Consider the following 24585-nt stretch of genomic DNA (forward strand, 5'->3'; position numbering starts at 1 on the left):
TACTTTGTTAAACAGGTCCCAGGAGTGCCAACCTCAATCAGAACGTGCTGACCAAGCTGAAGGCCGTGTACACCTTGGTGGAGCAACTCTACACCGGGTCACAGCGCGCCTTGGCCGTTGTGGCTCTATCCAATGAGGTTCCGACTCACCTGACAGACGTACTTCGCCGGCTTGCCGTTCTTCCTCAACGTTTCCAAGAGCTGCGACGGGCTTCTGCAAGAGCCGGAGCCATAGCTGCTCTGAGCCGGGCCAAGGCTTTCCTTCCAGAGCTAGACCCGGCTGACATCGCACTTGGATATCCTAGCCTGAAGGAAGACGGCACCCCCTTCGACCAAAAAGACTTTGCTACCTGTGTGAAGATCGTACGCCCGGTGGCCACCCAGATTGGGAATGACACCGACCTTACCAAGTACCAGCCGGGCTACGACGCAGAGAATCAGAGGATCCCCACTCCGCGTTATGAAGCCATCAGCTTGGTCCCGCCGACTCGTAAGCACACCTTTGCCCCAGAGATTGACCCGGCCGGGTTAATTGACGAGGAGGCTCAATTTGAAGCTTTGAGCGGCATTGACTGGAAATCGTCAACCTTCTAGGTCATGGGAACAGCCGGAGGAGCGGAGAGGGATGAGCCGGAAGCTTCAACTCAACAAGCATCTTGACTTGTAGGCGGCTCATGACTACATCTTAAGACAATGCCTCATCTTTTGGACTCGGGGAGTCTTGTAATAGAGTAGGACAAATACTTAATTTTGTCGTGCCATCGAGTACGTGTTGAATGCTTAGCTCTATTGAAACTGCTTCTTCTTATTCCTCCGGGTTATAATTGATCGGTTATTTTCCTTAAACTCGAATAGCTGTATTGAACCATCCTGCATAGAAAACAAGTCACAAGTCTCTGGGCGGCTTACCGCACCGAGAAGCATAAGCCATAGATATATAACCCGGAATATGAACAAAGACACCAAAGACTAGTCCTCAATGTATCTTTGATGTAACCATAACAGCATACTTACAAACCTTCAAGCATACTTCCGGTTCATGTAACCCGAATAGTAAGGTTAAAATCTCAACGCTGGTTCACCAGTATCGATAAGGCTTATTGTGTGTGACTAACACTGTGAACCAAAGTTAAGTCGGCGGAGTAAGAGCCACCGTGCACACTGTTGATACAACCAGAAGAACTTGTTGCAAATCGGAAAATCAAAACTTAGGGGCTTCCAGTTCGAATACGACCAGAGACCCGTCCCAAAGGGGTTAAGCTAAGATTCGAATGCGATCATATAGCCCCCAGTGGGTTTGGCGATGCCGATCAAGAGGGTATCGACAGCTATGTTCTCTTTAGTTCGAATACGACCCATGTTTGAACAGGAAGCCCCCAAATGACCTTAAAAGTTGTTTAACGACGCTGATTCGAATACGATCCACGTCGGTTCCCAAAGGGGGTTAAGCTATGATTCAAATATGATCAAGAAAACTCCCCGATGAGCTCGGCAGTGTGCCAATCAAGTGGGTATCGACAGTTATGTTCTCTTTGGTTCGAATACGACCTATGTTTGAACAGGAAGCCCCCAGGTGATTATATTGTTTAACGGCAAGATTCGAATACGATCGTAAGCCGGATCCACCTCCAAGTTACCATGTGATCTTGTAATGGAAACAACACATTGACCTTTGGAGGAGAAAAAAGGACAGAGGTCCTGCTTTATTGCTTATCATAATATATACATGGCTATAGAAATATGTACATTATGAGAGCCGGTGGCTCAAGTGTAATAAGGCCGAAGTTGAGCTATGTTCCACGGCCGACGGGTCTCTTCCTCTGACTTACGTGAATCTTTATGCTCCCGGACGCCAATAAGGTAATATGACCCGTTGTGCAAGTTCTTGCTGACCACAAAGGGTCCTTCCCAAGGCGGGGATAGCTTGTGTGCATCTGTTTGATCTTGGATGAGCCGGAGCACCAGATCACCTTCCTGGAAGACCCGGGACATAACCCGGCGACTGTGATAACGGGGCAGGTCTTGTTGGTAAATTGCTGAGCGAGCTGCTGCCACATCACGCTGCTCGTCCAACAAGTCAAGAGCATCTTGGCGCGCTTGTTCATTATCCGCCTCAACATAAGCCGCCACTCGAGGCGAGTCATGACGGATGTCACTGGGGAGGACTGCTTCCGCTCCATAAACCATGAAGAAAGGTGTGTAACCCGTAGACCTGTTAGGAGTAGTATTGATGCTCCATAACACGGAGGGTAACTCCTCCACCCAACAACCCGGTGTCCGTTGCAAAGGAACTAAAAGCCGGGGCTTAATGCCCTTCAAGATCTCCTGGTTAGCTCTCTCAGCCTGACCATTGGATTGAGGATGAGCTACTGATGAAACATCAAGTCGAATATGCTCTCGTTGACAAAACTCCTCCATAGCGCCCTTAGATAGGTTGGTGCCATTGTCAGTTATAATGCTGTGTGGAAAGCCAAAGCGAAATATCACCCTTTTCATGAACTGAACCGCCATGGCTGCGTCACACTTACTAACTGGCTCTGCTTCAACCCACTTTGTGAACTTGTCAACTGCCACCAAGAGGTGGGTCTTTTTATCCTTGGACCTTTTAAATATGCATAGCAGTAGCGCTGGTTCCAGCGCTACCACTAAGGCGCTACAGCTAACTAGTAGCAGTAGCACTGGAAAGGGAGCGCTACTACTATACCTAATTATCAGTAGTGCTGTCCTTTGGGCAGCGCTACTGCTACTTGTACATAGCAGTAGTGCTTGTTCTAAAAAGCGTTGCTGCTAAATTTTCCTGCATTTTTAAAAATACAGCTTATTTTCATTGTGTGGTTTTATATACATATGATTTTATGACCATGATTAGTTATTATATATAACAGTAGTACTTTCGAAGTGCACCACATGTTGCCTCCACTTGAATCTACTCCACATTCATTTCACCACTGTTATATATAATAAGTAATCATGCTCATATAACAACTTAGCATCATGCATCATCGATCATAATGATAAATAGCTCATCATTGGTATCATACTAACAAGTCATACTCATCATCATCGATCATACAACTTCTACTCGATACCACATCATCATAATAGTCATCTAACCAATCCTACTTAGTTGTTCTTAGCACATGATCATGAGTATTATTAACTAGGACCTACTACCTTCTCTTAGGTAAAATAGCATAAAACAAGATAGGCCCTGACTCTCCATTATGGAGAATGGAGATTATCCTGTCTTCAATTCTTGCCTTTCGCACAACGTTGCTTCCAAGTACCTCCTTACGACTGTCCATACATTTTTTCTATTCTTCGATTTTCATGTCTCCACTTCTTTTAGAAATCTGATATGGGCAGGTGAGATTCGTAGGATGACCTGGCCGTATGTTCAAACCATCAAGGCGACCATTTTGATACATCAGATGAGGCACACAATCATTCGGGATTTTCTGTTGAAAAACATAGTAATAACTTCATAGTTAGCAATGTAGTTAAGTTTTAAAAGAATTTATGCAAAAGATGCACCGATGTAGTAATACTAAAAAATCTTACCATGGCATCTCCATGGATGTTACCGTAGTTCAACACGTGCACTAGTGGCACGTATTGACCATAATGTGGAGGAGTTTTATAATAGATATTGTAATTCTCAAGATCAGTACAAAATGCGACCATATGATTTTTCTCCTGATAAGTTAACTCAGAGCCATCGGTGTAGTACGTTCTGTCTACCATGTTCCGCACATTGTTTGAACAATGAAAATAAGCTATCAATGGAAATAAGTTGTCAACTATTTTGAAATGAACAATATAAATTAGTTAATAACTTTGTTTGAGAAACTCACATAGCGGTAGAACTAGAAGCGTATCAACAAGGACCCAAATGTCCATATTGTCTTGGTCGATGTCAGGATCACCAAGATCCATGGTGACAACCATACCCTCATAAAAACCATACATCTTGCAAAGTGCTTCCCAATTTTTGCAACCAAAATGGGTTACGCTCTTAGAATTATACAGATTTACTTCAAAATTCATACCATGATGAGTCCTTAGGTGAATTTTCTTTCTTTCGAAATTTTCATGGTCTTCAAAATCCATCCTCTCCAAGACATAGCGTCTTGCATGGCATGGGATAAGCTACTCGAATTGTAGAAGATGGAAATTACACGTTGAAATAGTTGAAGTCATGCTTAATTACGAAAAAACAGTTGTCGTCGTTGCGTACCGTTTCAACATCAAAGGTCTCCTCGAGCTTACTACTGAAGCACCGATCTTCGTCCAGGTGAGGCTTGTCGCACAAACCTCGATCGTCGTGGCACCAGCTGCACTCCCCCGGGAGACTTTCGTCGTCCGATGACGAAATTTCCTACGTTCATAATTCAAAGATTAAACTTGTACAATTCAATATATGTACTACAAAAATTAAATTAGATCATTATTATTCATCACGGGTTGACTATCGGTCTGTCGAGTCTTTTTCTTGAAAACTCTCAGCTCGCGTGGTGTATACATTCGACCGTTGGTGATGGTAGCTCCTCCTTTCGTTCCCGAGTGCATTACACCAAAATGTCTAGCACACGGGAACGAAGGAGAAGCGACCCCCATGACAACACTCGGGATTTTTCGTCCTCTCATATGTGGTGGAGACTCTCACACACTGATTCCTCTCTGACATTTGCGACCGTCGGTGATGGTCGTTACTCCTTCTTCCCCTAGTGCATAACAAAGGTCTAGCACCCAGAGAAGAAGGAGAAACGACCCCCACGACAACAGACGGGCTTCTTCGTCCTCTCTCATATATGGTGGATACACTCCCTCACTGATTTTTCGACCTTCGGTGATGGAGCCTCGACAGACTTAAAGTCAACCCGAAATGTCGTTTAATTATTTTTTGACAAAATCTAGGCCACTCGATATTTCCTACATATTCTAGCACAAGTCATGCATTCACGGAAAAATCCAGCATGACCTTTGCTAAAAAAGGACATATCGGGCGCCTGAAATTTGCCGGAACGGAAATTAATCAACACTCCGGCAAAACATAGGCCACTATAGGAGGTGTAACCTACAAACATGGCCGGCCACTTGGGCAAGCACATATCCTATTTGAGCAACACAAGATATACATGTTTATATCTACATCATATGAGCATTCAATAAGCAAAACCAAATCGTAAAACAAATTATTTTTCAAATTAGCATGCATTCAATAAGCAAAACTACATCATCTCTTGCGTTCGTACATCGTCGAATATTATCACTAATACACCTCGAATAGTATCATATATATAGCATCGCTAATACAGCTAGAACGGTAGCACCCGACGGGTATCGGCGCGGGCGGTGGACACCCAAAGAGAAGGAACCATCACAGGATCATAGCTCCAGTGAGATCCCTGAAGCACCTGCCAGGTATTGGTGAACCTGCCCTCCAACGCAACCATGTAGCGACGGACATGCTCGTCCTCCTCGCTGACACGATGACGTACCACCTCCGCGGGGTCCTCAAGCCTCCGCACCGTCACTGGCCCACGCGACCGCCACCAAAGAAGGTTCGGGTCAACGACAGGCTGGCTCCTCACCAAGCTGCACCTCCCAGTACCAGCCCGGCGGAGCCCAGTCCCGGACATGGCCCCTGTGATCAAGCAGGCCTCCTCCACCGAGTCAACGACGAGGATGCGAGATAGGCATCGTCGACGTCGATGCGGGAATAATTGCTTTAACTAAAAAAATAACAACAAATATGACACCTAAAACACCTAAATTCTATTAACTACACCTAATTAAAAACCTACATTTTAAACATGCTTGATCATAACTAGGGTTCATACTATGTTATTCTAAGATTAAACACCTAAAATACCTAAATTAAATTAACAACATGGGGTGGCTGGTCTCACCTCGATCGAGGTCGGAGGGGGTCGGTGACGGGGACGGCGGCGGGGATGATGCAGGGGCTCCTTGATCTCTGCAAAAACAAAATATAAACAAAAACATTATTATCGCCATCCTAGGACTTAGTGAAACTCCATAAGCTACATTGAATTATTCTATTCAAATTTACTTATAATTTCCTGTTCTTTTCAAATTTTCTAAAAATTTCCTGTTCTATTCAAAAGACCTACATTTACTTATTTTTTCAATTTCATAATTTATTCTATTCAAATTACTTATTCAAAATTTCTAAAAATTTCCTATTCTATTCAAAAAAACCTCCATTTACTTATTCTATTCTAATTACTTATTCAAATTTTTTTTAAAGAAAATATACTAAAAACCTACATTTACTAAAACCAAAAACCTACATTTACTAAAAACAAAAACAAAAACAAAAACAAAAACAGAAAGGGGGAGGAGGAGGCCAGGAGGAGGAGGTGAGAGGAGGCCAGGAGGAGGAGGGAAGGAGGAGGGGAAGGAGCAGAAAGGAGGAGGGAGGAGGAGGAGAGAGCAGGAGAGGGAGGAGGGAGGAGGAGGAGGGGGCGCCGGAGAGGGAGGAGGAGGAGGATGGGAGGGGGCCGCCGGCGGAGAGGGGGAGAGAGGATGGCCGTGGGAGGAGGGAGAGATGAGGGCGGCGAGAGGAGGAGGAGGGAGGGAGGGAGGGAGGGAGGGGAGGGCGGCGAGAGGAGGAGGGAGGGAGGCAGCACCTTGGGGGCGACGGCGGGCGATGGCGGCGATGACGTGCGGCGAGTGGAGATGAGAGTGTGTGAGGGAGAGTGAGGGACGCGCTCGGCGTGGATAAGATACCCGTAGTAGTAGCGCTTGTCCGTAAACAGCGCTACTGCTATGATCATTAGCAGTAGAGTTTTTTCTTAACCAGCGCTACTACTAAGGCTATGATCGTTAGCATGTAAAAAAGGCATCAAATTAAAAAATGCATTGGTCATCATCGATCTTTTTGTGTAGAATCTGAATTGTCAATAGTAATCTTCGCCGGTTTAAGAACTGGCGAAGATTCCTATTGCGGCCACAGATCCTACACATAGAGTTCAATGAAGACCAAGTGGTTGTGATGGTTTGAGAAGCACCATATTTAAGGTGGTAAAAATTCTGTTCGCGGAGCGAGGTGGGACTAAACTTTGGTCTAGGAGGGGGACTGGATTTATCAGTAGCGCTGGTCGGGGAAAAGCGCTATTGCTAAGATGCATAGTAGTAGCGCTTTCAAAAAGTGAGCGCTACCACTATCCCTAGCATACCTGGAATGGTCTGTCAATTGTAGTAGTAGCGCGTTTTACAGGTTCAGCGTTGCTGCTATGATCATAGTAGCAGCGCCCATGCTACCGAAGCGCTACTGCTATGTAGCAGCAGCAGTTTCCTTGAACAAGTGCTACTGGTGAACTCCTGTGTATAAGCATTTCCCTAGTAGTGGTTGTGGAGAAACCAAAAAGAAGGAGATAGTCTCACATCAACTAGGCGTATCAACGGGCTATGGAGATGCCCATCAATAGATATCAATGTGAGTGAGTAGGGATTGCCATGCAACGGATGCACTAGAGCTATAAGTTTATGAAAGCTCAAAAGAAACTAAGTGGGTGTGCATCCACCTCGCTTGCTCACGAAGACCTAGGGCAATTTGAGGAAGCCCATCATTGGAATATACAAGCCAAGTTCTATAATGAAAAATTCCCACTAGTATATGAAAGTGACAACATAGGAGACTCTCTATCATGAAGATCATGGTGCTACTTTGAAGCACGAGTGTGGTAAAAGGATAGTAGCATTGCCCCTTCTCTCTTTTTCTCTCATTTTTTTTGGCACTCTCTTTTTTTGGCCTCTTTTTTTTATTTATTTATTTTGTCCGAAGTCTCATCCCGACTTGTGGGGGAATCATAGTCTCCATCATCCTTTCCTCACTGGGACAATACTCTAATAATGATGATCATCACACTTTTATTTACTTACAACTCAAGAATTACAACTCGATACTTAGGACAAAATACGACTCTATATGAATGCCTCCGGCGGTGTTTCGGGATGTGCAATGAATCAAGAGTGACATGTATGAAAGAATTATGAACGATGGCTTTGCCACAAATACGATGTCAACTACATGATCATGCAAAGCAATATGACAATGATGATGCGTGTCATAATAAACGGAATGGTGGAAAGTTGCATGGTAATATATCTCGGAATGGCTATGGAAATGCCATAATAGGTAGGTATGGTGGGTATGGTACCGGCGAAAGTTGCACTGTACTAGAGAGGCTAGCAATGGTGGAAGGGTGAGAGTGCGTATAATCCATGGACTCAACATTAGTCAAAAAGAAATCACGTACTTATTGCAAAAATCCGTTAGTCATCAAAACAAAGTACTACGCGCATGCTCCTGGGGGGGTAGATTGGTAGGAAAAGACCATCGCTCGTCCCCAACCGCCACTCATAAGGAAGACAATCAATAAATAAATCATGCTCCGACTTCATCACATAACGGTTCACCATACGTGCATGCTACGGGACGCACAAACCTTAACACAAGTATTTCTCCAATTCACAATTACTCACTAGCATGACTCTAATATCACCATCTTCATATCTCAAAACAATCATAAAGAATCAAACTTTCATAATATTCAATGCACTTTATATGAAAGTTTTTATTATATCCCTCTTGGATGCCCATCATATTAGGACTAATTTTATAACCAAAGCAACTTACCATGCTGTTTAGAGACTCTCAAAATAATATAAGTGAAGCATGAGAGTTCAACAATTTCTTCAAAATAAAACCACCGCCGAGCTCTAAAAAGATATAAGTGAAGCACTAGAGCAAATGACAAACTACTCCAAAAGATATAAGTGAAGATCAATTACTAGTGGAATAATTATGTAACTATGTGAAGACTCTCAAACATTTAAGCACTTCAGATCTTAGGATATTATTCAAACCACAAGCAAAACAAAATAAAATGAAATGACGCTCCAAGCAAAACACATATCATGTGGTGAATAAAAATATAGCTCCAAGTAAGGTTACCGATGAACGAAGACGAAAGAGGGGATGCCTTCCGGGGCATCCCCAAGCTTAGGCTCTTGGTTGTCCTTGAATACCTTGGGGTGCCTTGGGCATCCCCAAGCTTAGGCTCTTGCCACTCTTTATTCCGTAGTCCATCAAAACTTTACCCAAACTTGAAAACTTCACAACACAAAACTCAACCGAAAACTCATAAGCTCCGTTAGTATAAGAAAATAAATCACCACTTAGATACTGTTGTGAACTCATTCTAAATTCATATTGGTGTAATATATACTGTATTCCAACTTCTCTATGGTTTATACCCTCCGATACTACTCATAGATTCATCAAAATAAGAAAACAACACATAGAAAACAGAATCTGTCAAAAACAGAACAGTCTGTAGCAATCTCGATATTTCGAATACTTCTGTAACTCCAAAAATTCTGAAAAATTAGGACAATCTAGAAACTTTATATATAAATCTTGTGTAAAAAATTTAGATCAAAATCACGTTCCAGTGAATTTTAAAAATTCCTGGACTGGGAGCAAAAGTTTCTGCTTTTGCACACAATCAAGTCAACTATCATCCACACTATCCCAATGGCTTTACTTGGCACTTTATTGAAAAAAAAGGCTATAAAACATGATTAATACAGTAGCTTAATCATGTGAACACACAAAAATAGTAGGGGTAAATGTTGGGTTGTCTCCCAACAAGCGTTTTTCTTTAATGACTTTCTAGCTAGGCATGATGATGTCAATGATGCTCACATAAAAGATAAGAATTGAAACATAACGGGAGAATCATGAAGCATATGACTAGCAAATTTAAGTCTAACACACTTCCTATGCATAGGGATTTTGTGAGCAAACAACTTATGGGAACAAGAATCAACTAGCATAGGAAGGTAAAACAAGCAAAACTTCAAGACTTTCAACACATAAAGAGGAAACTTGGTATTATTACAATTCCTACAAGCATATACTCCTCCCTCATAATAATTTTCAATAGCATCATGAATGACTTCAACAATATAACCATCACATAAAGCATTCTTTTCATGAGCCACAAGCATAGAAATTTTATTACTCTCCACATAAGCAAATTTCTTCTCATGAATAGTAGTGGGAGCATCATATGAAACTTGAATACTATAAATTGTTTCCACATTAAAAGAGTAATGTTCAGAAAAAGGGTAATCATAATTATGACAAGCTTTATAAATATAATCACCACTACTTTTCATAACATGAGTGTCATCACAATAATCATCATAAGTAGGAGGCATGCTTTCATCATAATAAATATTCTCATCAAAACTTGGGGGACTAAAAATATCATATTCATCAAACATAGCATCCCAAAGCTTGGGACAAACATTAATTGCAGCAAATAAATTCTCAAGCATGTCATTCTCATCAAACATAGCATCCCCAAGCTTGGGCCTTTGCATATCATAAGCATAATCGCTCTCATCATTAATAATATGAATAGCACCAATAGTATAGTAATTATTATCATCACAACTTTCTGAGTTGGTGCCAAAAAGATTTTCAAGATTATAGCAAGTATCATTACTTTCCCAATCATAATCATCATAATGAGTAATAGGCATAACAATAATAGGAGCAACATCATTTGGGAGGGATACCTTTTTACCTTTGCTTCTTCGTCTTTTCTTTTTTTTCTTCACATCATGTGTGGGTTTAATCCTCTTTTTGGAGCTCTTTATTAATGAGATGGGTTGAATAGAAAGCTCCTCCTCGTTACCTGATTCATCATAAGAAAGAATAGGAGGATATTGGGAAACCTCTTCCCTTTCATTAGTATTATCTTCATCTTCTATTTGTTTCCTTATCTTTATGTAATTGGCAATATAAGGATTTTCAATGCAATTCACCGCATAATACATATAAATTTCCTCTAGATCGAAATCAAGAACTCTCTCAAGGGCAAATTCTGGAATATCCTTAGTTATACGTTTCATTTCTTCATAACCCATAAGCAAACTAAGTTCATTATGATGCGCAAGGGAAATCAAGTCATCACAATTTTTGGACACGATTCGATCATGAAACAATTTGCATTGGAGATTTAAATTACCACGTTCATTGCAAAGTTCACAAGGATGGCTAAAAATATTAAACTGTTCAGCACAAACATCTATCCTCTCTCGCAACCATTTAGTTTCTAAATACTTATGCCTCTTACAAAATCTATCTTCCCTTCTTGGTATATATTTGCAAACTCTATGCACTCCACAAAAATTGACATGCTTAGAAGAAACATTTTCATCATGGCTAGTGCAATCATCATTAGTACTATGGATGTTCAAGGAATTCATACTAACATTGCAATCATGCTCATCATTCAAAGATTTAGTGCCAAACATTTTATTGCATTCTTCTTCTAACACTTTGGCACAATTATCGGAATCCTTATTTTCACGAAAGACATTATATAGATGAAGCATATGTGGCAACCTCAATTCCATTTTTTTGTAATTTTCTTTTATAGACTAAAATAGTGATAAAACAAGAAACTAAAAGATTCGATTGCAAGATATAAAGATATACCTTCAAGCACGAACCTCCCCGGCAACGGCGCCAGAAAAGAGCTTGATGTCTACTACGCAACCTTCTTCTTGTAGACTCGTGTTGGGCCTCCAAGTTTTGTAGGACAGTGGCAAATTTCCCTCAAGTGGATGGCCTAGGGTTTATCACTCCGTGGGAGGCGTAGGATGGAGATGGTCTCTCTCAAACAACCCTGCAACCAAATAACAAAGAGTCTCTTGTGTCCCCAACACACCCAATACAATGATAAATTGTATAGGTGCACTAGTTCGGTGAAGAGATGGTGATACAAGCGTAATATGGATGGTAAATATGGGTTTTTGTAATCTAAAAATATAAAAACAGCAAGGTAACTAGTAACAGAAGTGAGCGAAAATGGTATTGCAATGCTTCGAAACAAGGCCTAGGGTTCATACTTTCACTAGTGCAAGTTCTCTCAACAATGATAACATATTTAGATCATATAACAATCCCTCAACGTGCAACAAAGAGTCACTCCAAAGTCATTAATAGCGGAGAACAAACGAAGAGATTATTGTAGGATACGAAACCACCTCAAAGTTATTCTTTCTGATCGATCTATTGGGCTATTCCTATAAGTGTCACAAACAGCCCTAGAGTTTGTACTAAAATAACACCTTAAGACACACATCAACCAAAACCCTAATGTCACTTAGATACTCCAATGTCACCACAAGTATCCGCGGGTTTGATTATACGATATGCATCACACAATCTCATATTCATCTATTCAAACCAACACAAAGAACTTCAAAGAGTGCCCGAAAGTTTCTACCGGAGAGTCAAGACGAAAACGTGTACCAACCCCTATGCATAAGTTCACAAGGTCACAGAACCCGCAAGTTGATCACCAAAACATACATCAAGTGGATCACGTGAATATCCCATTGTCACCACAGATAAGCACATGCAAGACATACATCAAGTGTTCTCAAATCCTTAAAGACTCAATCCGATAAGATAACTTCAAAGCGAAAACTCAATCCATTACAAGAAGGTAGAGGGGGGAGAAACATCATAAGATCCAACTATAATAACAAAGCTCGCGGTACATCAAGATTGTGCCAAATCAAGAACAAGAGAGAGAGAGAGAGCAAACACATAGCTACTGGTACATACCCTCAGCCCCGAGGGTGAACTACTCTCTCCTCGTCATGGAGAGCGCCGGGATGATGAAGATGGCCACCGGTGATGGTTTCCCCCTCCGGCAGGGTGCGGGAACAGGGTCCCGAGAGGTTTTTCTTGGCTATAGAGGCTTGCGGCGGCGGAACTCCCGATCTTGGTTTATTTTTGGGGGTTTTTGTATTTATAGGAATTTTTGCGTCGAGAACGAGTCAGGGGGGTCCATGAGTCAAACACAAGGACGGAGGACGCGCCCGGGGCGGGGGGGTAGGGCGCACCCTCCAACCTTGTGGTTGACTCGGGACTCTTCTAGCCCAACTCTTTTGCTTCGGGGCTTTTTCTGGTCCATAAAATATCTCCGTAAATTTTCAACTCATTTGGACTCCGTTTGATATTCCTTTTCTGCGAAACTCAAAAACAAGGAAAAATAGAAACTGGCACTGGGCTCTAGGTTAATAGGTTAGTCCCAAAAATCATATAAAATAGCATATAAATGCATATAAAACATCCAAGATAGATAATATAATAGCATGAAACAATTAAAAATTATAAATACGTTGGAGACGTATCAAGTAATAAGGGCCTCGTTGAGGCGCTGGAAGCTGTGCCCATTCATAGCATAAAGTTTCCCGAAGGCCTCACAGATGTCTCCCTTAACGATCCACGCGGAGCAAAGAAACTCCGAGGTAAACCCGTCCGGGCCTGGCGCCTTGCCTGCGGACAGAAGCTTCACCGCGCGCCAAATCTCGTCCTTGGAGAACGGCAACTCCAGGTCGGAGAGGTCAAAGGAGCGGTGGTCAAAGACGGCAAAGTCCAGGGAGAACGGCCGCGAATCCACAGAGCCCAGGGTCCCTGAGAAATGATCAAACGCGGCTCTGGCCAGCTCCACGTCGCCCGAAACCAGCTGATCCCCAACACGGAGCTCGGTGATCCTATTCTTCTGTCGGCGTTGGGAGGCATGGATGCGGCGGAAGGCGGTGTTAGCCACGCCCACCCGCAACCAGGAGAATCTCGAACGCTGCCGCGTGAGGGAACGCTCACGCGAGGCCAAGCCAAGGTACACTTGCTTGAGCTTGCGTGCGCAACCATCTCTCGACGCGAGAGAGGGGCCGAAAATCCTGCGCCTCATCTAGGCGGGCAATGATCTCGCGGGAGAGCAAAATCTGGAGAGAGATGCCGCCCATCTTCCTGGTGCCCCAACTGCGGAGCTTGCGTGCAGTAACTTTGAGCCGCTCATAGATCCTGCGGAAAGGATCGGGGTGCGGAGCTTGCGCGCAGTAACTTTGTAACTTTGAGCCGCTCATAGATCCTGCGGAAAGGATCGGGGTGCGGAGCTTGCACGCAGTAACTTTGAGCCGCTCATAGATCAAGGATCGGGGTCCGGCTCGACGGAATTCCAAGCCTGGGACTTGCGTTTCTGCATCTTGAAAAAAAAGGCAATGCGGGCAATCAAACAACTGCAAAACATGACCCAGAACTCCTATCACCTAGAACAGGCTCTACCAGGCTAGGTTCCCACGAAACCGAAAAACGATGCAAGCACCAAGCAGGCCCCCATACTGCCAACGTGCAGATTTCTCTGCAGGAACAACGTGCCTGTTTGAACTTTTATCTGCTGGCGTTTTGCCGGTGCTTCAGAAAGAGCAGAGGCCGCATGCTCATGTTAGTTTTGGAGATTCAATACATATCGTTTTATTCTACATAAAACCAGAACGTTGAAATAAATGAAACCGCGGTTACTATACGTAGTTCTCTGGCTAATACTAGCCCAGTACACCTGTAACACCAATTCAGTTCATGTTCCATAGTTCCAATACAGAACCGCCGATCATTGTACAACGAGCAAATGGCAGGAAGAGTTTTATAGACAAAAAGCTTTACACTTGCAGGCCTGCGAGCTGCATGTCAACTATGCAACGTCGGAACCTATGTACCTTTGATTTGGCATCAGTGTTACAAAAAGGGAATATCTGTGCCAAAGGAACCACTACAATTTCCTTGTGTAAAAATGTACAACAACATGAACTAAATCAATAACGTAGGTACAGAGCTTACTACAAACACCAAAAACAAATTCTTCTAGTTCTCGACCCATTCCTATCTTTCTGGCCCTTGTGGAAGGCTGAGATAGCAAGATGCACCGAAGCATACGTCATAAAAGATGCCAGCAGAACACCACCAGCAACCATCAACCCTAGCCTGACAAAGAAAAGAACATGCACAGGGGCTGATCAGTTACTGGCAAGAGAAACATACACACAAGATGCCTTTCAGACAGTTTGTGAAATATAAAAATCTACATTTCTACAGGAGTAAGTCAGAATCCTTAAATCACCACTACTTCGTATGCATTCTACAGGGTATACACCTCAGAGAGCTACTACCCATTACGAATGAAATAGAAATGGCCTGTGCTATACCCCAAGATAATTATGTGGTCTAGGAAGTCCACACACACCCACAAGTCATAGCTCCCATACCAGCACCCTCTCCTAGCCCCTCTCAGTGTAGTCCTCAATCCCAAGTTTCCAACAATCCCCGTTCCCATAGTCCTATGGAAATGCCGGGCACCCCTCTCCATTTTTATGTATTCAAGATTGGTGGGGTCTACTACCGCAGTTTCTCCCCCTTCTTCCTTGATATTAAATTGGAAAGAAAAAGAGAGGGGCCAGTCAGTGTCTTACTTCGTAAATAATGCAGTTATACCCAAGATAGTTGGTGAAAATACAGTAATGACAGCTATGACAGCCATCCCTGTCCAGTAAAATGTCGCCTCCATGTCAAAGTCGGATATATTGCGCTGATGGCCTGCAAAAGACCAAGCTGTTAGATACCTAAAATTTCTAGAGAAGAAAGATGAAACTTTGCAAGAAGTTATGTAGTATAACATGCCTGTACCCATGTGATTCTCTGATGAATCAGAATTGCTATATCCCACATGAGTTGCACTGATACTTCCCCATCGATAGACAAAACGGAGATAGCTACCAAACAATAAGAAGAATGCCACGAAGGTCCACTCAAACATCAGTAGCAGACCTGTCCATGGCATAATTTGTCGTGGAATGATAGTGAAAGCAAAGGCAAGAGAGACACCAGCAGACATAAAACAGATTAGCACAGCAATCGCCCCGAAATAAGAAGGCAGCTTCAGATGTGGCCCGTTTGAGATCTGTGGCAGTGTTAAACAACTATTAGGCTAATATCACATGATCGTCAACACATTTTGATAATAAGAGAATTAAACTAAGTAACAAAATATAACTAGGATGGTAAATTCATATAGAACAAGATATCTCCGTGGCCCAGTTTTGTGCAGGGTGAACACTTTACCAATATTTCCAATATAAACATTATCTTATATTCTGGGACAACTTTATTAAAAATCATCATGAAGGGTGGTCACTCTTAAAGGTGATACATACAGGCCCAATAGTCAGTGGTGGATCCATGGGGGTGTCGTGGGTGCCTTGGCACCCCCTACAAAAATGCATAACTTTTTTATCTAGTAGTAGAGAGTCTAATCATACATGTATTATAGGTTTAAAATGATAAACTGCTTTTTTTATGGCTATACATGACATTGTAATTGTGAGTGATAAGGTTGGCACCCCCGGTTGCCAAGCTCTAGGTCCGCCACTGCCAATAGTCAACGTTCAATAGAATGTATTACAAGTGCAAAATGCAGAAAGTACCTTGGTTCATGTTAGAATGAAAAAACCTACTTAACACATGCTACAAATTCAGAGGTTATTTGCTGTTGAAGAGGAGTAACTAACTCTTTGATTTGAAGTTGAAAATGTAGATGATGAAACACCAACTGCTAAATAAGATGGAAGTGCCTCTTCAGACTTGTACTTATGACGGCCTCTCCTAGCAAACGCACATAAAGACTGCACACTTGGAAAATCCTTCTTGTTCTGTCAAAAACATCACACCCATGATTGATCAAAAGTCAATAAACTCCTATAAGAACATGTATTATATCTACAAAGTTAAAAAACTAGCAGCATGAAATGTGATTTAACCTGAAAGCATGATTGGTAATAACCAAATAACAGCAGGCAGAAGGGAAGAATGAATAAAAATTTGACCACCAGCTGATCATGAGGGTTCCTTCCCCCACCGGTTCCCGGAAGAGATTCTTCAAGTTTTTGCCTAACATCCTGGAATCATACAGAGCATAAATATATCACCAACATGCTACTAATTCACTTTCACAAAATATCAAATATAAGTAAACAATAGATAAATGAGATGGAATTTTACCTGCCATATCTCCACAGGTTTTACAAGCCAAGCTGTCCACCAGTCCCAGGGTTTAAGGGGACCTAGTGTGTAGTGAATAACTCTAAGTTCCTTCTCATCAACCATCCACTATAACATAAATTAGATCATGAGTCCCAAACAAAGCATCATGCTCTATAAAACTCATGTAACTAACATCTAATGGGCACCCAAAAAAGGTTTGGTATTGTACTTTTATGAGCACGAGACAACAAATAAGTATAAAAGTAAACACACATATTGTCTTAGTTTGTGATATCAGTGACCTTCCATACATTCAAAAGACTAGAATAGTTGTGACTTGCATACCTTACTGGAATCTATTTCTTTGCAAGGACAAAGTTTAAATAATATGGAATACAGTGTTGGCTGGCATATCTTTTTTTACACAGAACACAAGATGAGGCGCATGCAGTATCAGTTTGCAAAAAAGGTTATAATTAGTCAGATAAATACTAATGTGTTAGTCATTATCAGTGCACATAAAGAATATTACCTTGTTGGCTAGCATGTAAAGACCAACATCAGCATTATACAAGGTAGAAAGGCGCTGTGTCTCCGGTTCAGGTGTTAAAGGTGAGTCTGGCTCATACACGCGGGAGTTAGCAAAATCAGCATAATACGAATTAAGAAAACCTTGATCCCCTGCATTGATTAATTCAGCACCCCGATTAAATACAGCACATAAAATCAACTACAATGCTAAATATAATCATCAACGGACCAAAATAACTTCCAACTGGGCATCATATATCTTCCCAAAACCATGGGCTAAGTTTCCTTAGACTATTTCCACGATGATCGTATTGCCCTCCTCTATCTTTAACATACCCAGCGAGAGAATAGGTTTTGATGTTGAGGGGGGTAGTAGTGTCCTCAACATTACGCATGATCGGGAATCATAAGAAGATGTGAGTACTCTACAAGCAGGTTCTGCAGCCACAAGCTGTTAACACCTGAGAGTACTGATGGTGTGTATGAACTGCGAGTGGGGAATTTCTGCAGAGGACGGGATAGCTTGAGGATTGCCCTAGTGATGCCATTGTAAACTAAAAAGAGGACCTGACGATGCATGAAAAAGACTAAACAAATCATCATAAATGCTGGTCAAAACAGGCCAAAGAGAGCAGCAGGGCTGAAAAATTCAGGTGTGATTGAAAGGGGCTGAAAAATTCAGGTCTATTTATGAAATAACTTTTGTTTACAACTTTACATGCACTAACATGCCAAATCTATGAAAAGTAACACACTGAAGCGAATAATTAATTACTTTACATTTTGAGAGTAAAGTCTCTAAAAGCACTTACCAAGTTACCCGTATGAAAAAAACATTTTTCTTATATAATTAGTCTCTTCCATTAGGTAAATGCGATCTGTCTCAAGTTTATTGCACAAGAATTATTTTATTATATGGACTAGCATGCACTGAAATTTAATAGATGTGAGCAAACTGTTCACAGCCAATCAGCTTGTGTTCTCCAAACAATTGCCTGAATATAATAGGAAAAGAAGTGCATTGACCTCCAGTGTAGGAAGGCAACCGATCTACTTGACTAATCATATCCTTGAAAACAGTTTCAGATGGCTCCACAACCATCACTCCGGAATTCATTCTTTCAGAATGCTTCAAGTTCCCACAGAACTTCCCGCACTTGAAAACATCCTCGATACTTCTTACAACTACAGTATCTGCATCAAGATAAACAACTGGGAGAACAGCAACCTTTTAGAATAGCAATACAAAAAATATGAGGCGAAAGAGATGTCAGAAAAAAAATACTTATCAAGAACTAAAAATATTATTGTCATTTCGAAATAGATGGCCGTAGCCCTGCTCATTCAGTTCAGAGTAGAGGTTGATAATATGATTATCATTTTCAAACAGACGGACTTGGTGACAGAAATAAAGAAGCAAAATCACTTAAATTATTATCAGAACGTACCCTTTTTGTAGCTTGTCATGTTGAATATCTTCAACTTTGTGTAGACACCCCAAAACCTCGTTGGTCTCACTTGGTTAGGATTAGCCAGTAAAGTTATACGCTTCACGATCCAACCATCAGCCTAGAATTTATCTAATGTTAGATTCAATACGGGTTAGTTTGAAACATACACCGAAACTGCTTTGCAGGTAAGAAGATTTAGAAATAATGTTCATTGTAGATTTGTAGTGTGGCATCTTCTGAAGTGGCTCGTTTTTTTTTTCAGGAATCTTCTGAACTAATACGGACTAGAATGACAAATTTTTCATCACCATTCTGCGCAAACCTATCATAACCCATCATGAATTTTGTACACTGAGATCACAGCGAGCACCCCTAATAAACTCCTAAAATAAGCAGCAACATCCTCCTTGCATCTCCATTTCAACCAGTTGGTTCATCAACCCCAAACAACTCTGCGCTAAAGCTACTACTTCACCGAAGCATACTAAATCTACCGCTAAATTCGTGGGCGTTGGGTAGTATTCCGCAAACCTCGAGGAGCTGCCGCGAGTACTCGGAGACGCCGTCGGAGACGAGCACGACCATGTCGCGCCGCGTGCCCGTGTCGCGGATGGACTTGCCGAGGACGCGCACGCCGAGGACGAACTCGTCGCCGTAGAGCAGCGTGACGTAGGCCTCCTCCGTCGCCGCGGCCGCGCCGGCGAGCAGCGCCGCCGCGACGAGGGCGGCCAGCAGGGGCAGCCTGGACGGCGGCGGTCCCATCGAGGCCCTGCCCGCGCGGGATCTCGCCACGGCGGCCTTCCAGTCGGAGCTGCTCGGGATCGGGAGGTTGTCCAGTGCTATGGTGATCTTCTCATGGCAATAGAGATGTGTTCGGTCAAATGAGTTCGCCCAGTTTGGACTTGTCACGGCGGCTCGGTCGACGGTCGTCGAGGAATGGGCCGGGCCGTAGCGGGCCGCATCAGGCTCGGCCTCCTAGCCTGCTCGGCCCGCTTTCGCCGCAGAAGCAGTTCACGGCCTCTTCTGAGGAAGAAAAACTCACACGGCGACACATGTGACAGAAGAGGAGTTGGAGTCCCCGCCCTCTGCGACCGGCTAACCCACATCCCTTCCCCTGCCGCCTCGCCGCCGGCCGCCGGCCGCCGGCCGCCGTCTCGGTCGAACCGACCGGCCCAAAGGAAGAAGACGAGGCGGGGCCTCTCCGCGTCGCGCCCCCATGGACATACTCGTAAGCGCAGCAACCTTACCTCGCAATCCTTTATCCCTGCTCCCCGCGCGCCGCAGTTCCTCCCGGTTAAATTCTCTCTTAGTTTTGTGCGCCAATCTTCCGCAGGAGAAAATTCGCGGAGGCGGCGACAAACCGGCCGCGATGGAGACGCCCCGGAGGCCGGAGTCGTGGGTGGAGATTTCAGAGTCCGTCTCGCGGCTCTGCAGCTTCGACGCCGGCGGGGGCGGCGGCGTATCTGTAAGCCTTGTACATTTTCCCTTGTGGTTACTAGTTTTCTATGAACTTTCAGGCTCGCATCGTTTTTTTATCCTTCGTGTGCCGACCAGGATTACGCATGAAACTAGGACGACAGTGAAAAATGGTGTTTTCAGTTAAAATCAGATTAGATTTCCCCTCTAGCACCTGAAATTGGAGTGCCAAATATCTGAATTCCCTATCTATTGTTGCAAGGGGCTCGTCACAAAATACATACTTGGCCAATATATTACTCCCTACATTCACAAATATAAGTTGTTTTGGATATTTCAATATGGACTGAATACGGACTGAAATGAGTGAACATACACACTAAAACGTGCCTGTTTACATCTGATTCAGAAAAAAGTTGCAACATCTTATATCTGTGAACGGAGGGAGTAACTTCTTACTACCTCCGTACCAAAATATAAGACGTTTTTGTTGGCTAAAGTAGCCACAAAATCGTCTTATATATTGATACGGAGGAAGTATTTTTCAAGAAAGAATCAATCAGTTTGGCGATAGAGACCAACATATCAATCGTTAAATTGACTTAGTGTGAATAACAATGTGCCTGTTCGACTCTGTTGTCATTTCTGAAATTTAAAACTGTTATTATGAGCCTACTATAGTTTTAGTACTGCCCAGTTAAAAAATGAATCTTGGAGCTAACACAAATAAAGGTATAAACAATAACCACACTGCTAGATGCTTCAGTTTACACAATAGTACAGTAGCTAATTTGTAGCACTGCTTCATCTTTGCCCTGAGTGTTTTTTGGACAGAAAGTGTTATACGTTAGTTTGGTGTGATTGTTTAACTGGTGGGATATGTTACATATCATATGGCCCTTTGTTCCAATGATACAATGGACTATCAACCTTGCAAATTGTTGTTTGAATTTGTTTACAGCAAGCAGCTTTTTCCCCTTCTAGGGAAATGTTTACTGCTTACCTAGATAACTAAAACTCTCAGTATGAGCAAGCATAATTGTGTAGTCAAAGTACTGGAATGTTACTTTCATGATAGTTATATAGTTCAGTGTAAATTCTCTGTTATCGTATTAGTTATAGCTCCTATTTTCCTGTAGGTAAAACTTATCCAGGATAACAGGATGGCACATGATAAGTTAGTTGATTCTTTCTTGAACAAGTTTTTTCCATCTGGTTATCCATACAGGTATGAGTTCCCGAATCGTTGACATTCTTGATACTCTGATGGACGACGTTATTTGATGAGTTTTGCTCTTGCTCATGCAGTGTGAATGAGGGTTACCTGACATATACCAAATTCCGAGCACTCCAGCATTTTTCTAGTGCTATGCTGCATGTGCTATCGACCCAGGTCAGTTCATCTGGTTGCTGTTATTCGTTAGCAATAAGAGTTGTCATTGGATAATGTGTGTCATTTCCATGAACTTTAGCCGCTTTCTAGATACTTAAATTATTTTTACCTACTTTTTTTGATGAGCAAACATGGTACCTTCTACTGACTGTGGGCTGCGGCTCAGTCTTTATTATTTGCTGCAGGTCTACGACCTACCCCTGCGCAAGCAACGGCTGTAAGTTGGGTAAGCATATGCTGACAGAGATGCTAAAGTTTCTAGCAGGTAGTACGGCCGAAACATCTTTGCTGATTTTCTGTAACCATTTCAGATTCTAAAAGATGGAATGCAGCACGCAGGAAAGCTCATCTGTAGCGGCATGGGGGCAAGAATGGATTCAGAGCCAAAGAGTTGGAGGATATTTGGTGGGTAATCATCATATTAACCGTGTTACCCATTTTCTGATATTTATGCTTGTTTGTGTTCTTCTACTGAAATTTTCTTTCTAAGCTACATCATCGATGCCTCTTTTTTTTGGTGCCAGCTGATGTTCTCTATGATTTTGGTACTGCCTTGGACTTCATTTCACCACTGTGTCCACAACTTTTTCTTGAAGTGGCAGGCTTGGGAAATTTTGCAAAGGTGCGGATTTAACTTGCATGTGCTGCACTTCAAATGGCACGTATATTGCAATACAATCTTCTGTTCACATTGCGCGTTTAATTTTTCGAGGGCTTACTCAAAGATAAAACGACTGTCATCTGCGCCTGATGGTTATATGAAATGACTGTAGATTATAGGACGTTGTCAAAATGAACATATTTGTCCAGATTCTCTGCCTGAAAACTGAGCTGACATCACAGTGATATCTTATTGCTTGTCATTGTAGGGAATGGCTGTGGTTGCTGCCAGAGCGACAAGGCTACCAATATATTCATCTTTTGCGAAAGAAGGTAACCTTAGTGACTTGTTTGCTAAAGGGGAAGCCATCTCGACACTTTTCAATGTTATGGGGATAGGAGCTGGCATTGGATTATCATCTACAGTATGTTCAACGACTCAAGGAAAGGTACATATTTGCATTAATACACTTGTTAAGTTACTCTGTTTCATTTTATCAGGGAAGTAACAAAGAAAAAAAAATGTGATTACATGAATTAGATTAGAATGGCCATTACTTTGAGAATGAGGACGACCATCAGAATCCGGAACTTTCTGTTTGGTACAAGCTTCTAATTGCTATTATCAAATTTCTTTCAGCTAATCATAGGCCCGTTGCTTTCTGCTGTGCATATATGGGGAGTGGTGCAAGAGATGAGAGCAACTCCTATAAACACACTTAATCCACAAAGAACAGCAATGGTGGTGGCTGATTTTATCAAGGTTTCTTACATTTGACCTGTAACTGTAAATGCCTCCTATTTTCCCAGTTACTGTAATACTAATTTCGTTTCTTACGCTGCAGAGCGGAAAGGTTTCAAGCCCAGCTGAGCTAAGATACCGAGAAGATCTTCTGTTCCCTAACAGGTTAATAGAAGAAGCAGGAAGCGTGAAAGTCGGGCAACCATTTCGCAGGGTTTTGAGCCCACGGCTTGTCGAAGAGCTGAGGTCTACTTTCCCAAACGAGAAGTTTTTACTCACCCAGAAAAGCGACAAGGCGTACATGGTTCTTGAGCAGAGCGCAACCGGGGAGGATGCACTGAGGGGGTGGCTGGTCGCTGCCTTCGCTTCGGAGATGGAGAGATCAGGCGCTGGACCACGCGACACAGTCCTAAATGATGCCTATCAGAAGATGGAGAGCGTGTTCCCCATGTTCGTTTCGGAAGTGAAGAGCAGGGGCTGGTACACAGGCCAGTTCTTGGATGGAAATCACAGTCGGATCGCGTACGCGAAATCTGAATGACCGCGCATGCCGGAGGAAGAGCACTGTCGACCACGCAGGCGGTGCATCCCGCCCGCGGTTTTCAGAGTTGCAGAGTTCAATTTTGTTTCACGAAAAAAAGAGTTGTTTGTAGAAAACTTTTTCTTTTGTCTTTCGTCACTCGTAGGGTCGCCATTCCATCTTTCTATCTTCAGTGCAGTGTATGTATGACAGAAATGAGTGGATGCTTTGTCTTCAGATCTTCCTGAATCATACACGAGATGGAAAACCAACACGATGCTGCTACTTGGAAGGAGGCTGCATCTGTTTGACTATGTGTTGTCGTATGGTTCGACTTCGTGCGTATCGTGCGAGTGATGGGATGGAACCGCGGCATCTCGATTCCAAGTGATGGAACTGCCGCATCTTAGTCAAGATGCTGCCGCAGTGGATGACATAATCACGCGATCACTGGACTAGTCCACGGCGAAGCCATCTTTATTCTGTACTAGGTTTTGGCGTAGTCACCACGAGTTGAAATATCCTGTAGTCGGGTTAACTTGCCAAGTTTGAGTGAACCACGTCGTCCACTCATGGTCTTCCAGAGCGCGACGGGCCAACGCCGGCGGCTCCTCCTCCTCCTCGCAGAGTTCTCGCGAGACAAGCCAGACCGAAGGGGTGGTTTGGTATCCAGCGTGGGTGACCGGTCCATGGCTGGGCTGCGCGGAGCAGTAAAAAAATATCTGCCGAAAGTCCGTCGGTCCATGGCTGGGCCGAGAGAGGATATTCGACGAGGAAAAACGTCAGGCCCGCAAAAGCAAAGAGTCTATGCTAAGACCAATCACGGCTTTTTCTCTGGCCTAACAAGTTAGTACCTCCTACTTGATGATCACTAGTATCACTAGAGAATTGATGGTGGATTGACCCTGGCTGGAGTCTGGTCGCGGCACGCAACGAATAAGGTGGAAATTTATTCAGTCCAGCAGATGGGTGGTAATGTTGGAAATATGACCTAAAG

General features: G+C 42.9%; 2 protein-coding genes across 2 annotated transcripts; one reads left to right on the forward strand and one right to left on the reverse strand.

The window, feature by feature from the left end:
* Nucleotides 1-14531: 14531 nt before the first annotated feature.
* Nucleotides 14532-19957, reverse strand: LOC109750213 (inositol phosphorylceramide glucuronosyltransferase 1). The gene is made up of 10 exons (XM_020309168.4): nt 19449-19957; nt 18915-19035; nt 18493-18678; nt 17468-17616; nt 16954-17061; nt 16713-16850; nt 16464-16604; nt 15577-15856; nt 15369-15492; nt 14532-14883 (listed from the first exon to the last, which is right to left on the reverse strand). Exons 1-10 carry the CDS (start codon nt 19677-19679, stop codon nt 14739-14741), a joined length of 1623 nt encoding a protein of 540 aa, XP_020164757.1. The 5' UTR covers nt 19680-19957; the 3' UTR covers nt 14532-14738.
* LOC109750220 (protein root UVB sensitive 2, chloroplastic) lies at nt 19954-23902 on the forward strand. Its single transcript, XM_020309175.3, has 10 exons — nt 19954-20145; nt 20251-20382; nt 21473-21561; nt 21642-21726; nt 21893-21952; nt 22038-22131; nt 22251-22348; nt 22596-22775; nt 22967-23089; nt 23172-23902. The coding sequence occupies exons 1-10, from the start codon at nt 20134-20136 to the stop codon at nt 23607-23609; spliced, it is 1311 nt and encodes a 436-aa protein (XP_020164764.1). The 5' UTR covers nt 19954-20133; the 3' UTR covers nt 23610-23902.
* Nucleotides 23903-24585: the final 683 nt, after the last annotated feature.

The sequence above is a fragment of the Aegilops tauschii genome, chromosome 2 (genome assembly GCF_002575655.3).
Source record: "Aegilops tauschii subsp. strangulata cultivar AL8/78 chromosome 2, Aet v6.0, whole genome shotgun sequence".
Taxonomy (NCBI): domain Eukaryota; kingdom Viridiplantae; phylum Streptophyta; class Magnoliopsida; order Poales; family Poaceae; genus Aegilops; species Aegilops tauschii.